We start from the raw sequence: 20,213 nt of genomic DNA, 5'->3' as shown, positions 1-20,213 counted from the left end.
TGATAACCTTTACAGTTTTCCTTCTCTTTCCCTTTTATTCTCTTTTGCTTTACTTTTTCAGTTTTTAGCAAAAGAACCCCGAAGTTTTGATAGCCATTCACAGTTTTCCCTCTCTCTTCCTTCTCTTCTCCTTTGCTTTACTTTTTCAGTTTCTAGCAAAAGAATCCCAACATTTTGATGGCTGTTCACACTTTTCCTTCTCTTTTTCTATTATTTTCCTTCGCTTTACTTTTCCTGTTTGTAGCAAGAGAATCCCGACATTTTGATGGCCGTTCACAGTTTTCCTTCTCTTTTTCTTTTATTCTCATTTGCTTCACTTTTTGAGTTTTTAGCAAAAGAATCCCAAAATTTTGATGGCCGTTTACAATTTTCCTTCTTTTTTCATAATATTATCCTCTGCTTTGCTTTTTCAGTTTTTAGCTAAGAAATCACAAGATTTTGATAACCTTTACAGAATTCTTTCTCTTTCCCTTCTATTCTCATTTTCTCCACTTTTAGAGTTTTTAGCAAAGGAATCCCAACATTTTGATGGGCGTTTACTGTTTACGTTCAATTTTCCTTTTATTCTCCTTTGCTTTGATTTTTAGCTTTTAACAAAAGAACCCCAACTTTTTGACATCCGTTTACAGTTTTCTCTTTCTTTTCTTTCTATTATCCTTTTCTTTACCTTTTCAGTTTTTAGTAAAAGAATTCCAACATTTTGGTAATCGTTTAGTTTTCCTACTCTTTTCCTTCTATTCACCTTTGCTTTTCTTTTTTCAGTTTTTAGCAACAAAATCCCAAAATTTGTTTAGTGTAATTTCCTCTATTTTCCTTCTGTGAGGAGGGGCAGAAGAAAATCCTAGGCGAGCAAACGAGTATTTCTTTGGACATTTTATTTTTACGCTCCAGCGTAGTCAAATTTTATCTGGAATTGTGTAATTCTCAAAATTAATAAATTAAAAAAAAATTATTGTTGGAGCAGGTATGTCCAAATTCCTAATTTCTGCCTATGCAGATACATACTTGCAAATGATTCTGCGACTTCTCGTTTTCTAAAGAAATTTAATTTACTTTGTCGTAAGCTGTAAAGTTGGCAATGAGCTTGATGTATTCATGTTATTTTCTTTCGACCTATTGTGTCTTAAATTTATGTTTCCTTTTAGGCCTCATGGCGATCAAAAACTGATAATATAAGCGGATACTTTCTGGCATCGAGAAATATGCATTGGGTGTTGGTAAAGTATTCGTAATTATATTCGTCAAACAGACATATACAAATAAATATATAGACTATCTACATTGGCTTTTTCTACAATTAGCCTAGACAGACAATTAGCCTATAAAAAATCTAGACAGGTAGTATGAGGGGGAGGCACAGCTGGCATAAGCCACTTTCAGAAATGTATAAAAATGATAACATTTCACTTGTTGATAGATAGTCCGTCATCCATCCATCCTAGGTCAGAACCACAGTTTATATAATTAGCAGTATGATCTTTCCCTATCTCACCTATTATAAAAACCCGGACCGAGGTGCGAGTGCTCCAGAGAACTTATAAACATAAGCGACATTAGATCTTTTCACGGGTAGACCAAGTATAATCACCTACGGAACAAGTACTGACAAAACCACTTGGCCGGCTCACCAATAAGTGGACAATAAGTGCACAAATAAGTGGGAGGAGCTTTTTGTTCGCACCGAGAATGAAGAGCCAGAAATCATCTGCGGTAAACTTACTGCTAATTATATAAGCTGTGGTCAGAACTAAGGTAGATAGTCATGGAATAAGGGTAGTTCTATTAGTCTATGAGTTCCTATGAGCTATTTGAAGGCAATTGGAGACCCCAAATAAAATATTTTCAATGATTTATGACTGACCATCTGCGCAGTGGCCATGACCATGTCCATGTCATTTATATTTCGCAATAAAAATGATTTCTCCTCGTGCTCAAGTTGGAGGACTTTAATTCTCCTAAATGGGTTTTTGGCTATGATGGTTCTAATAGTATAGTTTTACCTCGATCCAACATCATTTTTGTTGGGCTTCAGGCTATTCTTTATATTCCCGTAAATTTGTTTTTACAAAATTTAACATATATCACCACATTAATAACAGCTACCATTCCTGAATGAGCTTGAAATGGTGATTCTTTCTCATTTGAAAGTTTGCTCGAAACATCTTTTTGAAGTTTCAGTTACTATGGGCAAGAGTTCGTTTTTAATTGGCGGCGTCTTAATGCACAACCGTGATCTATGCATAACAAGAGGTGGATGATATAGCGCATTATCGGCTGTGTTTTGCCAAGGAAAGAGTTCTACCTTTCACTTGTGATTGAAAAAAAGAACAGTTTTTTAATTGAAGAAAAGAGTAAAGCTGAAGCTTAAGACGGAAAAAAATTGGTTTTGCTACCTAAGCAACATTCAATTGTGAAACTAGTTCAAATAAACAGAATGATGATATTTCCGTGTGTTTGTAGGATTATTTAAAGCTAATGTTATACCCAAAGGCATAAGCGTTGTATCTTTCAACTATACTGAACAAAATGGCCATCTCAAAATTTTGATTCGATGATTTTGTGAAGAAATGGGTGCGGGAGGGGACTAGTTCTTCTATAATCGTCTTGGTCGCTTAAAAAAAGCACTAGGACTTTTAATTTCTGTTTTAACGAGTCCTCTCTTGGTATTCTAGGACCACTTTCTGGATACGATCACCACTGGGGGAAAAACGCAACAACAAAAACAACAAACAAATAAACACGCATCCGTGATCTTTTTCATTATAAAAAAACAAAATTAACAATGTTGCAGTTGGGAGCTTGAAGCCTCTATTGTAGGGATCTCTATGATGCGCTAAATCTGATGGTTTTATTTTCATTAGGATTGTTTGACTTTTTGGGGGCGTTTATGTTTATCCTCCAGCTAATATTCTCAGGATCGTAGCTTTGGATGTGTAACACTAAACTTAATGAATCTTATATGCTTGGAGTCAGTATAATAGCCAATTCTTTTTACGTAACTTTTGACATCAAAATTCTTTTTTTGTGCGGTTGAGGTTACTATTGAGCCGAGTCAGTCCTCACTGTTCGTTGCCACGAACTGTTAGATTGCTCTAAAAATATTAGCTGATGTTCATAACACTATTCATCAAATGGGTCTTTTGCATGGTCAACGTAAGATGCTTAGTTGCAGGGGCGCGGGTTGTGTGTTGTTGGGAGGGGGGGGTCAAGTGGGCAGTTGCCCCCAAACATTGTGAAGAATCCCATGCTTCTTGAATATCCGGATATGGACCCCTCTTGCCCCCCCAATAAAAATTCTGGAGATTGGCTTCTGCTTAGTTGAATTTGCTGGTTGAAATATTAAAGAAACAAAGATGCTAAAATAGAAATTTGATTTTGAAATTTGAAATTACGCAATCTATATACACAACCATTCTATACGTCTCAAAAATTAGGAAAACCTAGGGACTCAATTTTTAATGCAAAAGATGCTCGATGCAGGGATATTATTTAAAACAGTTTAGTTTTGCTTAAGAGTTTAGAGTTTTAGCTTAGAGTCTCAGCTTAGAGTTTCTGTTAGAGTTCTAGTTTAGTTTAGTTTTAGTTAAGAGTTTAGTGTTTTTAGCTTAGAGTCTTATTTTGTTGAAGTTCTAGTTTAGTTTAGTTTTAGCTTAGAGTTTTAGCTTAGACTTAGAGTTTTAATTAGAGTTCTAGTTTATTTTAGTTTTAGTTAAGAGTTTAGAGTTTTTAGCTTAGAGTCTTAGCTTAGTTTTATTTAGAGTTCTAGTTTAATTTAGTTTTAGTTAAGAGTTTAGAGTTTTACCATAGAGTCTTAGCTTAGAGTTTTAGTTAGAGTTAAAGTTTAGTTTAATTACAGTTAAGAATTTAGATTTTTAGCTTAGAGTCATAGCTTAGAGTTTTACTTAAAGTTATTGTTTGGTTAAGTTTTGGTTAAGAGTTTCGAGTTTAAGCTGAGCCTTAGCTTAGAGTTTTTGTTAAAGTTCTAGTTTAGTTTAGTTTTAGTTAAGAGTATAGAGTTTTACCTTAGAGTCTTAGCTTAGAGTTTTTGTTAGAGTTCTAGTTTAGTTTAATTTTAGTTAATAATTTTATTTTTTACCTTTGAGTTTCAGTTAGAGTTCTAGTTTAGTTTACTTTTAGTTAAGAGTTTAGTGTTATACCTTAGAGTCTTAGCTTAGAGTTTCAGTTAGAGTTCTAGTTTAGTTTAGTTTTAGTTTAGAGTTTAGAGTTTTAGCTTGGAGTTTTATCTTAGAGTTTTTGTTTGAGTTATATTTTAGTTTATTTATAGTTAAGAGTTTAGAGTTTTTAGATGAGAGTCATATCTTAGAGGTTTTTCTGGAGTTCTATTTTAGTTTATTTTTAGTTAATGTTTTAGATTTTTATATTATATTCTTAGATTATAGTTTTTTTTAGATTTTAAGTTTATTTTATTAATATTTAATATTTTAGATTATTATCTTAGAGTTTTTTTGTTAGAGTTCTAGTTTAGTTTAATTTTAGTTAAGAGTTTGATTTTTTACCTTTGAGTTTCAGTTAGAGTTCTAGTTTAGTTTAGATTTAGTTAAGAGTTTAGAATTTTATCTTAGAGTCTTAGCTTATAGTTTTTGTTAGAGTTCTAGTTTATTTTAGTTTTAGTTAAGAGTTTATAGCTTTTAAGCTTATAGTCTTAGCTTAGTGTTTTTGTTAGAGTTCTAGTTTAATTTAGTTTTTTTTTATAATTTGAAGTTTTACCTTGGAATCATATCTTAGAGTTTTATTCGTATCTCTAGTTTAGTTTATTTTTAGTTAATGGCTTAGAATTTTATCTTAGATTCTTAGCTTAGAGTTTTAGTTAGAATTCTAGTTTATTTAATTGTTGATTTCTATTTTAGTTTAAATATATTTAATAGTTTTTAGTTTTACCTTAGAGACTTAGCTTAGAGTTTTAGTTTAGTTTAGTTTTAGTTAAAAGTTTAGAGTTTTTAGCTTAGAGTCTTAGCTTAGAGTTTTTGTTAGAGTTCTAGTTTAGTTTAGTTTTAGTTAAGAGTTTGGTGTTTTACCTTAGAGTCTTAGCTTAGAGTTTTAGTTAGAGATCTAGTTTAGTTTAGTTTTAGTTAAGAGTTTACTGACAAAACCACTTGGCCGGCTCACCAATAAGTGGACAATAAGTGCAGAAATAAGTGGGAAGAGCTTTTTGTTCGCACCGAGAATGAAGAGCCAGAAATCATCTGCGGTAAACTTACTGCTAATTATATAAACTGTGGTCAGAACTAAGGTAGATAGTCATGGAATAAGGGTAGTTCTATTAGTCTATGAGTTCCTATGAGCTATTTGAAGGCAATTGGAGACCCCAAATAAAATATTTTCAATGATTTATGACTGACCATCTGCGCAGTGGCCATGACCATGTCCATGTCATTTATATTTCGCAATAAAAATAATTTCTCCTCGTGCTCAAGTTGGAGGACTTTAATTCTCCTAAATGGGTTTTTGGCTATGATGGTTCTAATAGTATAGTTTTACCTCGATCCAACATCATTTTTGTTGGGCTTCAGGCTATTCTTTATATTCCCGTAAATTTGTTTTTACAAAATTTAACATATATCACCACATTAATAACAGCTACCATTCCTGAATGAGCTTGAAATGGTGATTCTTTCTCATTTGAAAGTTTGCTCGAAACATCTTTTTGAAGTTTCAGTTACTATGGGCAAGAGTTCGTTTTTAATTGGCGGGGTCTTAATGCACAACCGTGATCTATGCATAACAAGAGGTGGATGATGTAGCGCATTATCGGCTGTGTTTTGCCAAGGAAAGAGCTCTACCTTTCACTTGTGATTGAAAAAAAGAACAGTTTTTTAATTGAAGAAAAGAGTAAAGCTGAAGCTTAAGACGGAAAAAAATTGGTTTTGCTACCTAAGCAACATTCAATTGTGAAACTAGTTCAAATAAACAGAATGATGATATTTCCGTGTGTTTGTAGGATTATTTAAAGCTAATGTTATACCCAAAGGCATAAGCGTTGTATCTTTCAACTATACTGAACAAAATGGCCATCTCAAAATTTTGATTCGATGATTTTGTGAAGAAATGGGTGCGGGAGGGGACTATTTCTTCTAAAATCGTCTTGGTCGCTTAAAAAAAGCACTAGGACTTTTAATTTCTGTTTTAACGAGTCCTCTCTTGGTATTCTAGGACCACTTTCTGGATACGATCACCACTGGGGGAAAAACGCAACAACAAAAACAACAAACAAATAAACACGCATCCGTGATCTTTTTCATTATAAAAAAAACAAAATTAACAATGTTGCAGTTGGGAGCTTGAAGCCTCTATTGTAGGGATCTCTATGATACGCTAAATCTGATGGTTTTATTTTCATTAGGATTGTTTGACTTTTTGGGGGCGTTTATGTTTCTCCAGCTAATATTCTCAGGATCGTAGCTTTGGATGTGTAACACTAAACTTAATGAATCTTATATGCTTGGAGTCAGTATAATAGCCAATTCTTTTTACGTAACTTTTGACATCAAAATTCTTTTTTGTGCGGTTGAGGTTACTATTGAGCCGAGTCAGTCCTCACTGTTCGTTGCCACGAACTGTTAGATTGCTCTAAAAATATTAGCTGATGTTCATAACACTATTCATCAAATGGGTCTTTTGCATGGTCAACGTAAGATGCTTAGTTGCAGGGGCGCGGGTTGTGTGTTGTTGGGAGGGGGGGCGGGTCAAGTGGGCAGTTGCCCCCAAACATTGTGAAGAATCCCATGCTTCTTGAATATCCGGATATGGACCCCTCTTGCCCCCCCAATAAAAATTCTGGAGATTGGCTTCTGCTTAGTTGAATTTGCTGGTTTAGTAATATTAAAGAAACAAAGATGTTAAAATAGAAATTTGATTTTGAAATTTGAAATTACGCAATCTATATACACAACCATTCTATACGTCTCAAAAATTAGAAAAACCTAGGGACTCAATTTTTAATGCAAAAGATGCTCGATGCAGGGATATTATTTAAAACAGCCACCCTTACTGGGTGCCTCTTTTAAACTTAATGCACGTGTGTATGAAAGTTTGTCGTCATAGAGCTTTAGAAATTGCAAGTTTCCTGATTGCTGTAGCATCAGACCAACACTGACATTAATTGGCAGTAAATTGTTTAAAAAAAGTGTTTGACTACTTAGAACTATGTAAGAATATATATCTTGTTACCAAAGAGGAATCAAAAATAAACGTAATTGAACGGTTAAAATTCTAGGCTAAGAATTAATATAATTGTTAGGAAAATTTTTCAAAATTAAACACCTCAAATTATGAGTTAACTGACTTGCCTTGAGATACACATTTTTAGAAAGACAAATTAGGCTATGCCATTTCGTTGTATTTATCCCTTTAATTGACTGTTGACATCCTAACAGAGTCTTTTTCTTCTGATTCCGAAAAGATCACTTTTCCAACTTAATTTTGACAAGTTTCCCTCTAGCCTATATTTGTTCAATAGCAAAAGGTTGTAGCAGTAGAAAGGGGGGCGCCAGTCCTGACCCTAGACCATATATGGGGATAGAGTCCCTAGGGAGAACACGTGGTAATGTCAGTCGTGACGGGGCACCAAATATGGGCATGGAATCCCCAGGGAGAACACGTTTCCGAGAAATTGGAGTTTGTTCAGGAGAATTGTTTCCGGGGAAGTTTATTAATGTCTGACATACGATGTCAAGGTTAATCAAATTGTTTCCGGGTGAAGTTTATTAATGTCTGACAGGTGATCTCAAGGTTGATTGATTTGTCACGAAAGGGGAATTGTTTTCGGGTGAATTTTTTGATCTCAGCGATGAAGAGGTTAATGCAGGAAAGGGTTTCCCAGTAATTTCAAATCTGACAGTGCAGGGATGCCAAAAATAAAAGGAACACACATAAATTACGTTTAGGGGTTATTTGGGCGAAAGCGTTTTAGACATTTTAGGGAATTATTTGGGCGAAACAGTTAGAGACATTTTAAAAGATGATTTTAGAAGAGGATTTAGAAGAGGATTTGAGGGTGAAACTCTGTGGTCGTTATAATACACAAGTTGTATTTGAACAGTGTTGTGAGGTCCTCTACCCCAGCACCCAAGGGCTCTGATCCCCCTACCCCAACCCCAAAGGGTTCCGATCCCCCTACCCCAACCCCAAAGGAAGCCCCCCGTCCTCAAAGGTCCCCCGGGCTCCCAAAGGACCCCCGGCGCCCCAAAGGTCCCCGAGCCTCCATTTTTTAATACTATTTTATGGCTTTATTATATCTTTTCAGAAAAAGTTATTTTCTTAATGTCCGTCCTAAACCCATTTTACAAGTTGAAGTACCCATCCTTTTCACCCACAACTTTACTATACTACTTTTTGAATGCTCCAACACCAAGCAATACTTTTCAAAGGGCATTTCAGAACAAGTTCTTTTTCTTAATATCCCTCCTAAACCCATTTTACAAATTGAAGTACCCATCCTTTACACCCACAACTTTACTTTACAGCTTTTTGAATGCTCTAACACCAAGTAATACTTTTCAAAAGGCATTTCAGAACAAGTTCTTTTCATAATGTTCATCCTAAACCCATTTTACAAGTTGAAGTTCCCATCCTTTTCACCCACAAGTTTACTTTACAGCTTTTTGAATGCCCAACACCAAGCAATACTTTTCAAAAGGCATTTCAGAACAAGTTCTTTTCTTAGTGACCGTCCTAAACCCATTTTACAAATTGAAGTACCCATCCTTTTCACCCACAACTTAGTTACAGGTAAAATTTTGAAGTTTTACCTTAGAGACTTAGCTTAGAGATTAAGTTTGGTTTAGTTTTAGTTTGGTTTAGTTTTAGTTAAAAGTTTAGAGTTTTTTAGCTTAGAGTCTTAGCTTAGAGTTTTTGTTAGAGTTTTAGTTTAGTTTAGTTTTAGTTAAGAGTTTAGAGTTTTTATCTTAGAGTCTTAGCTTAGAGTTTTGTTCAGAGTTCTAGTTTAGTTTAGTTTTATTTAAGAGTTTAGGGTGTTTTACCTTAGATTCTTAGCTTAGAATTTTACTTAAAGTTGTAGTTTGGTTAAGTTTTAGTTAAGAGTTTAGAGTTTTAGCTTAGAGTATTAGCTTAGAGTTTTTTTTAGAGTTCTAGTTTAGTTTAGTTTTAGTTAAGAGTTTAGAGTTTTACCTTATAGTCCTAGCTTATAGTTTTAGTTAGAGTTGAAGTTTAGTTATAGCTAAGAGTCTAGAGTTTTAGCTTAAAGTCTTAGCTTAGAGTTTTACTTAAAGTTTTAGTTTGGCTAAGTTTTAGTTAAGAGTTTCAGGTCTTAGCTTAGAGTTTTAGTTAGAGTTGAAGTTTAGTTTAGTTTAGTTACAGTTAAGAATTTGGAGTTTTAGCCTAGAGTCATAGCTTAGAGTTTTACTTAAAGTTTTAGTTTGGCTAAGTTTTAGTTAAGAGTTTCGAGTTTTGGCTTAGAGTCTTAGCTTAGAGTTTTTTTGTTAGAGTTCTAGTTTAGTTTAATTTTAGTTAAGAGTTTGATTTTTTACCTTTGAGTTTCCGTTAGAGTTCTAGTTTAGTTTAGTTATTTAAGAGTTTGGTGTTTTACCTTAGAGTCTTAGCTTAGAGTTTTAGTTAGAGTTATATTTTAGTTTAGTTTTAGTTAAGAGTTTAGAATTTTAGCTTAAAGTCTTAGCTTAGAGTTTTCGTTAGAGTTCTAGTTTATTTTAGTTTTAGTTAAGAGTTTAGAGTTTTTAGCTTAGAGTCTTAGCTTAGAATTTATGTTGAAGTTCTAGTTTAGTTTAGTTTTAGTTAATAGTTTAGTGTTTTATATTATAGTCTTAGCTTAGAGGTTTTGTTAGAGTTGAAGTTTAGTTTAGTAATAGTTAAGAGTTTAGATTTTTAGCTTAGAGTCTTAGCTTAGAGTTTTTTTGTTAGAGTTCTAGTTTAGTTTAATTTTAGTTAAGAGTTTGATTTTTTAAATTTTAGTTTCAGTTAGTGTTGTAGTTTTGTTTAGTTTTATTTAAGAGTTTGGTGTTTTTCCTTAGAGTCATAGATTAGAGTTTTAGTTAGAGTTCTAGTTTAGTTTAATTTTAGTTACGAGTTTAGAATTTTAGCTTAGAGTCTTAGCTTAGAGTTTTTGTTAGAGTTCTAGTTTATTTTAGTTTTAGTTAAGAGTTTAGAGTTTTTAGCTTAGAGTCTTAGCTTAGAGTTTTTGTTGAAGTTCTAGTTTAGTTTTAGTTAATAGTTTAGAGTTTTAGCTTAGAGTCTTAGCTTAGAGTTTTTGTTAGAGTTGAAGTTTAGTTTAGTAATAGTTAAGAGTTTAGAGTTTTAGCTTAGAGTCTTAGCTTAGAGATTTAATTAGTTTAGTTTTAGTTAAGAGTTTAGAGTTTTTTAGCTTAGAGTCTCAGCTTATAATTTTTGTTTCAGTTCTAGTTTAGTTTAGTTTTAGTTAAGAGTTTTTTCTTTTACCTTAGAGTCTTAGCTTAGAGTTTTAGTCGGAGTTTTAGTTTAGTTTAGTTTTAGTTAAGAGTTCAAAATTTTAGTTTAGAGTCTTAGCTTATAGTTTTTGTTAGAGTTCTAGCTTATTTTAGTTTTGAGTTCTAGTTTAGTTTACATATAGTTAAGAGTTTGGAATTTTACCTTAGAGACTTAGCTTAGAGTTTTAGTTTAGTTTATTTTTAGTTAAGATTTTATAGTTTTTAGATTAGAGTCTTATCTTATAGTTTTTGTTATAGTTCTAGGTTAGTTAAGGTTAAGAGTTTGGAGTTTTAGCCTAGAGTATTAGATTAGAGTTTTAGTTTAGAGTTATATTTTAGTTTATTTTCAGTTAAGAGTTTAGAGTTTTTTAGCTTAGAGTCTTAGCTTAGAGTTTTAGTTAGAGTTCTAGTTTATTTTAGTTTTAGTTAAGAGTTTAGAGTTTATAGGTTAGAGCCTTATCTTAGAGTTTTTGTTGAAGTTCTAGTTTAGTTTTAGCTAATAGTTTAGAGTTTTATCTTAGAATTTTTGTTAGATTTGAATTTTATTTTTTTAATAGTTAGGAGTTTAGAGTTTTAGCTTAGAGTCTTAGCTTAGAGTTTTTGTTAGAGTTCTAGTTTAGTTTAGATATAGTTAAGCGTTTGGAGTTTTACCTTACAGACTTAGCTTAGAGTTTTAGTTTAGTTTAGTTTTATTTAAGAGTTTAGAGTTTTTTACCTTAGAGTCTTGGCTTAGAGTTTTTGTTAGAGTTCTAGTTTAGATTAGTTTTAGTTAAGAATTTGGTGTTTTACCTTAGAGTCATAGCTTAGAGTTTTAGTTAGGGTTCTAGTTTAGTTTAGTTTTAGTTAAGAGTTTAGAATTTTAGCTTAGAGTTTTAGCTTAGAGTTTTTGTTATAGTTCTAGTTTAGTTTAGTGTTAGTTAAGAGTTTAGAGTTTTTAGCTTAGAGTCTTAGAATAGTTTTTTTCAAAGTTCTATTTTAGTTTAGTAATAGTTAAGATTTTATAGTTTTATATTATATTCTTAGATTATAGTTTTTGTTAAATTTTTAGTTTATTTTAGTAATATTTATGAGTTTAGAGTTTTATCTTAGAGTCTTAGCTTAGAGTTTTTGTTAAAGTTGAAGTTTAGTTTAGTAATAGTTAAGAGTTTAGAGTTTTAGCTTAGAGTCTTAGCTTATAGTTTTAGTTTAGTTTATTTTTAGTTCATATCTTAGAGTTTTTAGATTAGAGTCTTAGCTTAGAGTTTTTGTTAGAGTTATAGTTTAGTTTAGTTTTAGTTAAGAGTTTAGAATTTTACCTTAGATTCTTAGCTTCGAGTTTAATTTAGAGTTGAATTTTAGTTTAGGTACTGTTAAGAATTTAGAGTTTTAGCTTAGAGTCATAGCTTAGAGTTTTACTTAAAGTTGTAGTTTAGTTAAGTTTTAGTTAAGAGTTTCGAGTTTTAGCTTAGAGTCTTACCTTAGAGTTTTTGTTAGAGTTCTAGTTTAGTTTAGTTATAGTTAAGAGTTTAGAGTTTTAGCTTAGAGTCTTAGCTTAGAGTTTTAGTTAGAGTTCTAGTTTAGTTTAGTTATAGTTAAGAATTTTGAGTTTTAGCTTAGAGTCATAGCTCAGAATTTTAGTTAAAGTTATAGTTTAGTATAGTTTTATTTTATATTTTAGAGTTTTACCATGCAGTTTAAGCTAGGAGATTAAGTTGTATTGCTGGTTCAGTTTAGTTTTTGTCAGTAGTTTGTAGTTTTAGCGTAGAGTCTGGTCTTCTAGTTTGTGCAAAATTCCTAGTTTAGTTTAGTTAAGGTTGTTAGTCTTAATATCGAATCTTATTTTCTTAGATAGGAGTTTCTGTTGGTGTTCTAGTTAAGTTTACTTCTAGTTAAGAGTATTAGAGTTTTAGCTTAGATTCTTAGCTTATAGTTTGTGTTACAGTTCTAGTTTAGTTTAGTTATAGTTAAGAGTCTCGAGTTTTTAGCTTAGAGGCTTAGCTTAGAGTTTCTGTTAGAGTTCTAGTTTAGTTTACTTGTAGTTAAGAGTTTTAGCTTAGAGTCTTAGCTTATAGTTTGTGTTAGAGTTCTAGTTTAGTTTAGCTATAGTTAAGAGTTTGATATTTTACCTTAGAGACTTAGCTTAGAGTTTTAGTTTGGTTTTAGTTAAGAGCAAAGAGTTTTTAGCTTAGAGTCTTAGTTTAGAGTTTTTTGTTGTAGTTCTAGTTTAGTTTAGAGTTTTAGCTTAGAATTAGAGTTTTAATTAGAGTTCTAGTTTAGTTTAGTTTTAGTTAATAGCTTAGAGTTTTAGCTTAGAGTCTTAGCTTAGAGTTTTTTTTAGAGTTCTAGTTTAGTTTCGTTTTAGTTAAGAGTTTAGAGTTTTATCTTATAGTCTTAGCTTACAGTTTTTGTTAGAGTTCTAGTTTAGTTTATTTATAGTTAAGAGTTTGGAGTTGTACCTTAGAGACTTAGCTTAGAGTTTTAGTTTAGTTTAGTTTTAGTTAAGAGTTTAGAGTTTTTAGCTTAGAGTCTTAGCATAGTTTTTGTCAAAGTTCTAGCTTAGTTTTAGTTAAGAGTTTAGAGTTTTTTAGCTTAGAGTCTTAGCTTAGAGTTTTAGTTAGAGTTCTAATTTAGTTTAGTTTTAGTTAAGAGTTTAGAGTTTTACCATAGAGTCTTAGCTTAGAGTTCTAGTTAGAGTTGAAGTTTAGTTTACTTCTAGTTAAGAGTATTAGAGTTTTAGCTTAGATTCTTAGCTTATAGTTTGTGTTACAGTTCTAGTTTAGTTTAGTTATAGTTAAGAGTCTCGAGTTTTTAGCTTAGAGTCTTAGCTTAGAGTTTCTGTTAGAGTTCTAGTTTAGTTTACTTGTAGTTAAGAGTTTTAGCTTAGAGTCTTAGCTTATAGTTTGTGTTAGAGTTCTAGTTTAGTTTAGTTTTAGTTAAGAGTTTAGTGTTTTTAGCTTAGAGTCTTATTTTGTTGAAGTTCTAGTTTAGTTTAGTTTTAGCTTAGAGTTTTAGCTTAGAATTAGAGTTTTAATTATAGTTCTAGTTTAGTTTAGTTTTAGTTAAGAGTTTAGAGTTTTTAGCTTAGAGTTTTATTTTAGTTTTATTTAGAGTTCTAGTTTAATTTAGCTTTAGTTAAGAGTTTGGAGTTTTACCATAGAGTCTTAGCTTAGAGTTTTAGTTAGAGTTAAAGTTTAGTTTAATTACAGTTAAGAATTTAGAGTTTTAGCTTAGAGTCATAGCTTAGAGATTTACTTAAAGTTATAGTTTTGTTAAGTTTTGGTTAAAAGTTTCGAGTTTTAACTGAGTCTTAGCTTAGAGTTTTTGTTATAGTTCTAGTTTAGTTTAGTTTTAGTTAAGAGTTTAGAGTTTTACCTTAGAATCTTAGCTACTAATATTTATTAGAGTTCTAGTTTAGTTTGGTTTTAGTTAAGAATTTGATGTTTTTCCTATGAGTTTCAGTTATAGTTATAGTTTATTTTCATTTTAGTTTAACGTTTAATGTTTTACCTTAGTCTTAGCTTAGAGATCCAGTTAGAGTTCTAGTTTAGTTTAGTTTTAGTTAAGAGTTTAGAATTTTAGCTTGGAGTCTTAACTTAGAGTTTTTGTTAGAGTTCTAGTTTATTTTAGTTTTATTTAAGAGTTTAGAGTTTTTAACTGAGAGTCTTGGCTTATAATTTTTGTTGAAGTTTTAGTTTATTTTAGTTTTAGTTAATAGTTTAGAGTTTTAGATTATAGTATTAGCTTATAGTTTTTGTTAGAGTTGAAGTTTAGTTTAGTAATAGTTAAGAGTTTAGAGTCTTAGCTTAGAGTTTTTTCGTTAGAGTTCTAGTTTAGTTTAATTTTAGTTAAGAGTTTGATTTTTTACCTTTGAGTTTCAGTTAGAGTTCTAGTTTAGTTTAATTTTAGTTAAGAGTTTGGTGTTTTACCTTAGAGTGTTAGCTTAGAGTTTTAGTTAGAGTTCTAGTTTAGTTTAGATTTAGTTAAGAGTTTAGAATTTTATCTTAGAGTCTTAGCTTAGAGTTTTTGTTAGAGTTCTAGTTTATTTTAGTTTTAATTAAGAGTTTAGATTTTTTAAGCTTAGAGTCTTATCTTAGAGTTTTTGTTAGAGTTCTAGTTTAGTTTAGTTTTAGTTAATAGTTTGGTGTTTTACCTTAGAGTCTTAGCTTAGAGTTTTAGTTAGAGTTCTAGTTTATTTTAGTTTTAGTTAAGATTTTAGATTTTTAGCTTATAGTCTTAGATTAGATTTTTTGTTATAGTTCTATTTTATTTTATTTTTGAGTTCTAGTTTAGTTTACATATAGTTAAGAGTTTGGAGTTTTACCTTAGAGACTTAGCTTAGAGTTTTAGTTTAGTTTAGTTTTAGTTAAGAGTTTAGAGTTTTTTAGCTTATAGTCTTAGATTATAGTTTTTGTTATAGTTATAGTTTAGTTTAGTTTTAGTTAAGATTTTAGTTTTTTACCCTATAGTATTATTTTAGATTTCTAGTTATATTTCTAGTTTATTTTATTTTTATTTAATAGTTTATATTTTTTTATCTTAGAGTCTTAGCTTAGAGTTTTTGTTAGAGTTCTAGTTTAGTTTAGTTTTAGCTAAGAGTTTAGAGTTTTTAGCTTATAGTCTTAGCTTAGAGTTTTTGTTGAAGTTTTAGTTTATTTTAGTTTTAGTTAAGATTTTAGAGTTTTAGCTTAGAGTTTTTGTTAGAGTTGAAGTTTAGTTTAGTAATAGTTAAGAGTTTAGAGTTTTATCTTAGAGTCTTAGCTTAGAGTTTTTGTTAGAGTTCTAGTTTAGTTTAGTTTTAGATAAGAATTTGGTGTTTTACCTTAGAGTCATATCTTAGAGTTTTAGTTAGAGTTCTAGTTTAGTTTAGTTTTAGTTAAGAGTTTAGAATTTTAGCTTAGAGTCTTAGCTTAGAGTTTTTGTTAGAGTTCTAGTTTAGTTTAGTTTTAGTTAAGAGTTTAGAGTTTTTAGCTTAGAGTCTTAGCATAGTTTTCGTCAAAGTTATAGTTTACTTTAGTAATAGTTAAGATTTTATAGTTTTATCTTAGAGTCTTAGATTAGAGTTTTTTTTAAAGTTGAAGTTTAGTTTAGTAATAGTTAATAGTTTAGAGTTTTAGCTTAGAGTTATAGCTTAGAGTTTTTGTTTAGGTTGAAGTTTAGTTTAGTAATAGTTAATAGGTTGGAGTTTTAGCTTAGAGACTTTAGTTTAGTTTAGTTTTATTTAATAGTTTAGAGTTTTTTAGCTTAGAGTCATAGCTTAGAGTTTTAGTTAGATTTCTAATTTAGTTTAGTTTTAGTTAAGAGTTTAGAGTTTTACCATAGAGTCTTAGCTTAGAGTTCTAGTTAGAGTTGAAATTTAGTTTAGTTACATTTAAGAAATTTAGAGTTTTAGATTAGAGTCAAAGATTAGAGTTTTTCTTATAGTTTTAGTTTAGTTAAGTTTTATTTAATATTTTAGAGTTTTAGCTTAGAGTCTTAGCTTAGAGTTTTTGTTAGAGTTCTAGTTTATTTTATTTTTATTTTAGTTTTTAGAGTTTTACCTTAGAGTCTTAGCTTAGAGTTTTAGTTAGAGTTCTAGTTTAGTTTAGTTATAGTTAAGAATTTTGAGTTTTAGCTTAGAGTCATAGCTCAGAATTTTAGTTAAAGTTATAGTTTAGTTTAGTTATAGTTAAGATTTTCGAGTTTTTAGCTTAGAGTCTTAGCTTAGAGTTTCTGTTAGAGTTCTAGTTTAGTTTAGTTTTAGTTAAGAGTTTGGTGTTTTTCCTTAGAGTCTTATCTTAGAGTTTTAGTTAGAGTTCTAGTTTAGTTTAGATTTAGTTAAGAGTTTAGAATTTTAGCTTAGAGTCGTAGTTTAGAGTTTTTGTTAGAGTTCTAGTTTAGTTTAGTTAAGAGTTTATAGTTTTTTAGCTTAGAGTCTTAGCTTAGAGTTCTTGTTAGAGTTATAGTTTAGTTTAGTTTTAGTTAAGAGTTTGGTGTTTTAACTTATAGTCTTAGCTTAGAGTTTTAGTTGGAGTTTTAGTTTAGTTTAGTTTTAGTTAAGAGTTTAGAATTTTAGCTTAGAGTCTTATCTTAGAGTTTTTGTTATAGTTATAGTTTATTTTAGTTTTGATTTCTAGTTTATTTTAAATATAGTTAAGAGTTTGGAGTTTTACCTTAGAGACTTAGCTTAGAGTTTTAGTTTAGTTTAGTTTTAGTTAAGAGTTTAGAGTTTTTAGCTTAGAGTCTTAGCTTAGAGTTCTGTTAGAGTTCTAGTTTAGTTTAGTTTTAGTTAAGAGTTTGGTGTTTTACCTTAGTGTCTTAGCTTAGAGTTTTAGTTAGAGTTCTAGTTTATTTTAGTTTTAGTTAAGAGTTTAGAGTTTTTTAACTTAGAGTCTTAGCTTAGAGTTTTTGTTAGAGTTCTAGTTTATTTTAGTTTTAGTTAAGAGTTTAGAGTTTTTAGCTTAGAGTCTTAGCCTAGAGTTTTTGTTGAAGTTTTAGTTTAGTTTAGTTTTAATTAATAGTATAGAGTCTTAGCTTAGAGTTTTTGTTAGAGTTGAAGTTTAGTTTAGTAATAGTTAAGAGTTTAGAGTTTTATCTTAGAGTCTTAGCTTAGAGTTTTAGTTTAGTTTAGATATAGTTAAGAGTTTGAAGTTTTAACTTAAAGACATAGCTTAGAGTTTTAGTTTAGTTTAGTTTTAGTTAAGAGTTTAGAGTTTTTTAGCTTAGAGTCTTAGCTTAGAGTTTTTTTTAGAGTTCTAGTTTAGTTTAGTTTTAGTTAAGAATTTGGTGTTTTAACTTAGTGTCATAGTTTAGACTTTTAGTTAGAGTTCTAGTTTAGTTTAGTTTTTGTTAAGAGTTTAGAATTTTAGCTTAGAGTTTTAGCTTAGAGTTTTTGTTAGAGTTCTAGTTTAGTTTAATTTTATTTAAGAGTTTAGAGTTTTTAGCTTATAGTCTTAACATAGTTTTTGTCAATGTTCTAGTTTAGTTTAGTAATAGTTAAGAGTTTATAGTTTTAGTTTAGAGTCTTAGCTTAGAGTTTTTTTTAGATTTGAAGTTTAGTTTAGTAATAGTTAAGAGTTTAGAGTCTTAGCTTAGAGTTTTTTTGTTAGAGTTCTAGTTTAGTTTAATTTTAGTTAAGAGTTTGATTTTTTACCTTTGAGTTTCAGTTATAGTTCTAGTTTAGTTTAGTTTTAGTTAAGAGTTTGTTGTTTTACCTTAGAGTCTTAGCTTAGAGTTTTAGTTAGAGTTCTAGTTTACTTTAGTTTTAGTTAATAGTCTAGATTTTTATCTTATATTATGTTATTAGTCTTTTTGCTGTTTTTCTATTTTATTTGTTTTTTTGGTTAGATTTGAGATATTTAAGCTTATATTATAAGCTGTTAGTTTTTGGTAGTGTTGTTTTGACTTGTATTTCTATGTACTAGTTTTGAGTATTAAATTATATTCTTATATCATTGTATTTTTTAGAGTTGAAGTTTTGTTTAGTTTTAGTTAAGAGTTTAGAATTTTAGATTAGAGTCTTAGCTTAGAGTTTTTGTTATAGTTATATCTTATTTTAGTTTTGAGTTCTAGTTTAGTTTAAATATAGTGAAGAGTTTTTGGAGTTTTACCTTCGAGTCCTAGCATAGAGTTCTTGTCTAGCTTTGCTTTAGTTAAGAATTTAGAGTTTTTACCTCAGAGCCTTAGTTTGTAGTTTTGGTTAGAGTTCTATTATAGTTTAGTTTTAGTTAAGAGTTTGGAGTTTTAAATTAGAGAATTACCACAGATTTTTTGTTATATTTCTATTTCAGTGTTTTTTTATTTAATATTTTAGAGTTTTTTAGCTTATAGTATTAGCTTAGAGTTTTTGTTAAAATTCTAGTTTATTTTAGTTTTAGTTAAGAGTTTAGAGTTCTTAGCTTAGAGTCTTTGCTTAGAGTTTTTGTTGAAGTTTTAGTTTAGTTTAGTTTTAGCTAATAGTATAGAATCTTAGCTTAGAGTTTTTGTTAGTGTTGAAGTTTAGTTTAGCAATAGTTAAGAGTTTAGAGTTTTAGCTTAGAGTCTTAGCTTAGAGTTCTAGTTTAGTTTAGATATATTTAAGAGTTTGGAGTTTTACCTTAGAGACTTAGCTTAGAGTTTTAGTTTAGTTTAGTTTTAGTTAAGAGTTTAGAGTTTTTTAGCTTAGAGTCTTAGCTTAGAGTTTTTGTTAGAGTTATAGTATAGTTTAGTTTTAGATAAGAGTTTGGTGTTTTACCTTAGAGTCATAGCTTAGACTTTTAGTTAGAGTTCTAGCTTAGTTTAGTTTTAGTTAAGAGCTTAGAATTTTAGCTTAGAGTCATAGCTTAGAGTTTTTGTTAGAGTTCTAGTTTAGTTTAGTTTTAGTTAAGAGTTTAGAGTTTTTAGCTTAGAGTCTTAGCATAGTTTTTGTTAATGTTATAGTTTAGATTAGTAATAGTTAAGATTTTAGAGTTTTAGCTTAGAGTCTTAGCTTAGAGTTTTTGTTAAAGTTGAAGTTTAGTTTTGTAATAGTTAAGAGTTTAGAGTATTAGCTTAGAGTTTTTTTGTTAGAGTTCTAGTTTAGTTTAATTTTAGTTAAGAGTTTGATTTTTTACCTTTGAGTTTCAGTTAGAGTTCTAGTTTAGTTTAGATTTAGTTAAGAGTTTAGTGTTTTACCTTAGAGTCTTAGCTTAGAGTTTTAGTTAGAGTTCTAGTTTAGTTTAGTTTTAGTTAAGAGTTTAGAGTTTTATCTTAGAGTCTTAGCTTAGAGTTTTTTTTATAGTTCTAGTTTATTTTATTTTTAGTTAAGAGTTTAGAGTTTTTAGCTTATAGTCTTAGATTAGAGTTTTTGTTAGAGTTATATTTTAGTTTAGTTTTAGTTAAGAGTTTAGTGTTTTACCTTAGAGTCTTAGCTTAGAGTTTTAGTTAGAGTTCTAGTTTAGTTTAGTTTTAGTTAAGAGTTTAGAATTTTAGCTTAGATTCTTAGCTTAGAGTTTTTGTTAGAGTTCTAGTTTATTTTAGTTTTGAGTTCTAGTTTAGTTTAAATATAGCTAAGAGTTTAGAGTTTTACCTTAGAGTCTTAGCTTATAGTTTGTGTTTTAGTTAAGAGTTTAGAGTTTTTAGCTTAGAGTCTTAGCTTAGAGTTTTTGTTAGAGTTCTAGTTTAGCTTAGTTTTAGTTAAGAGTTTGATGTTTTACCTTAGAGTCTTAGCTCAGAGTTTTAGTTAGAGTTCTAGTTTAGTTTAGTTTTAGTTAAGAGTTTAGAGTTTTTTAGCTTAGAGTCGTGGCTTAGAGTTTTTGTTAGAGTTCTAGTTTATTTTAGTTTTAGTTAAGAGTTTAGAGTTTTTAGCTTAGAGTCTTTGCTTAGAGTTTTTGTTGAAGTTTTAGTTTAGTTTAGTTTTAGTTAATAGTATAGAGTCTTAGCTTAGAGTTTTTGTTATAGTTGAAGTTTAGTTTAGTAATAGTTAAGATTTTAGAGTTCTAGCTTAGAGTCTTAGCTTAGAGTTCTAGTTTATTTTAGATATAGTTAAGAGTTTGAAGTTTTACCTTAAAGACTTAGCTTAGAGTTTTAGTTTAGTTTAGTTTTTGTTAAGAGTTTAGAGTTTTTTAGCTTAGAGTCTTAGCTTAGAGTTTTTGTTAGAGTTCTAGTTTAGTTTAGTTTCAGTTAAGAGTTTGGTTTTTAACCTTAGAGTCTGAGCTTAGAGATTTAGTTAAATTTGTTGTTTATTTTTACCTCTGAGTATGAATTTTTAGCTTATAGTCATAGCTTAGAGTTTTAGTCATAGTTCTATTTTATTTTAGTTTTAATGATTAGTGTGGAGAAATTAGCTGATATGCTTAGCAAAGA

General features: G+C 29.7%; 1 protein-coding gene across 1 annotated transcript in view; it reads left to right on the top strand.

Moving 5' to 3' along the window:
• Positions 1–1,126: 1,126 nt before the first annotated feature.
• Positions 1,127–20,213, top strand: part of LOC148946297 (sodium/glucose cotransporter 1-like) — a 124,994-nt gene continuing 105,907 nt past the window's right edge. The window contains 1 exon segment of the mRNA XM_089098360.1: positions 1,127–1,217. Within this exon segment, the coding sequence (XP_088954486.1) occupies positions 1,203–1,217 (15 nt within the window). The 5' untranslated portion in view covers positions 1,127–1,202.

Source organism: Artemia sp. Qi Xiang Cuo, chromosome 12 (genome assembly GCF_049724085.1).
Source record: "Artemia sp. Qi Xiang Cuo chromosome 12, ASM4972408v1, whole genome shotgun sequence".
NCBI lineage: Eukaryota > Metazoa > Arthropoda > Branchiopoda > Anostraca > Artemiidae > Artemia > Artemia sp. Qi Xiang Cuo.
This window is presented reverse-complemented; position numbering and strand designations above follow the sequence as displayed.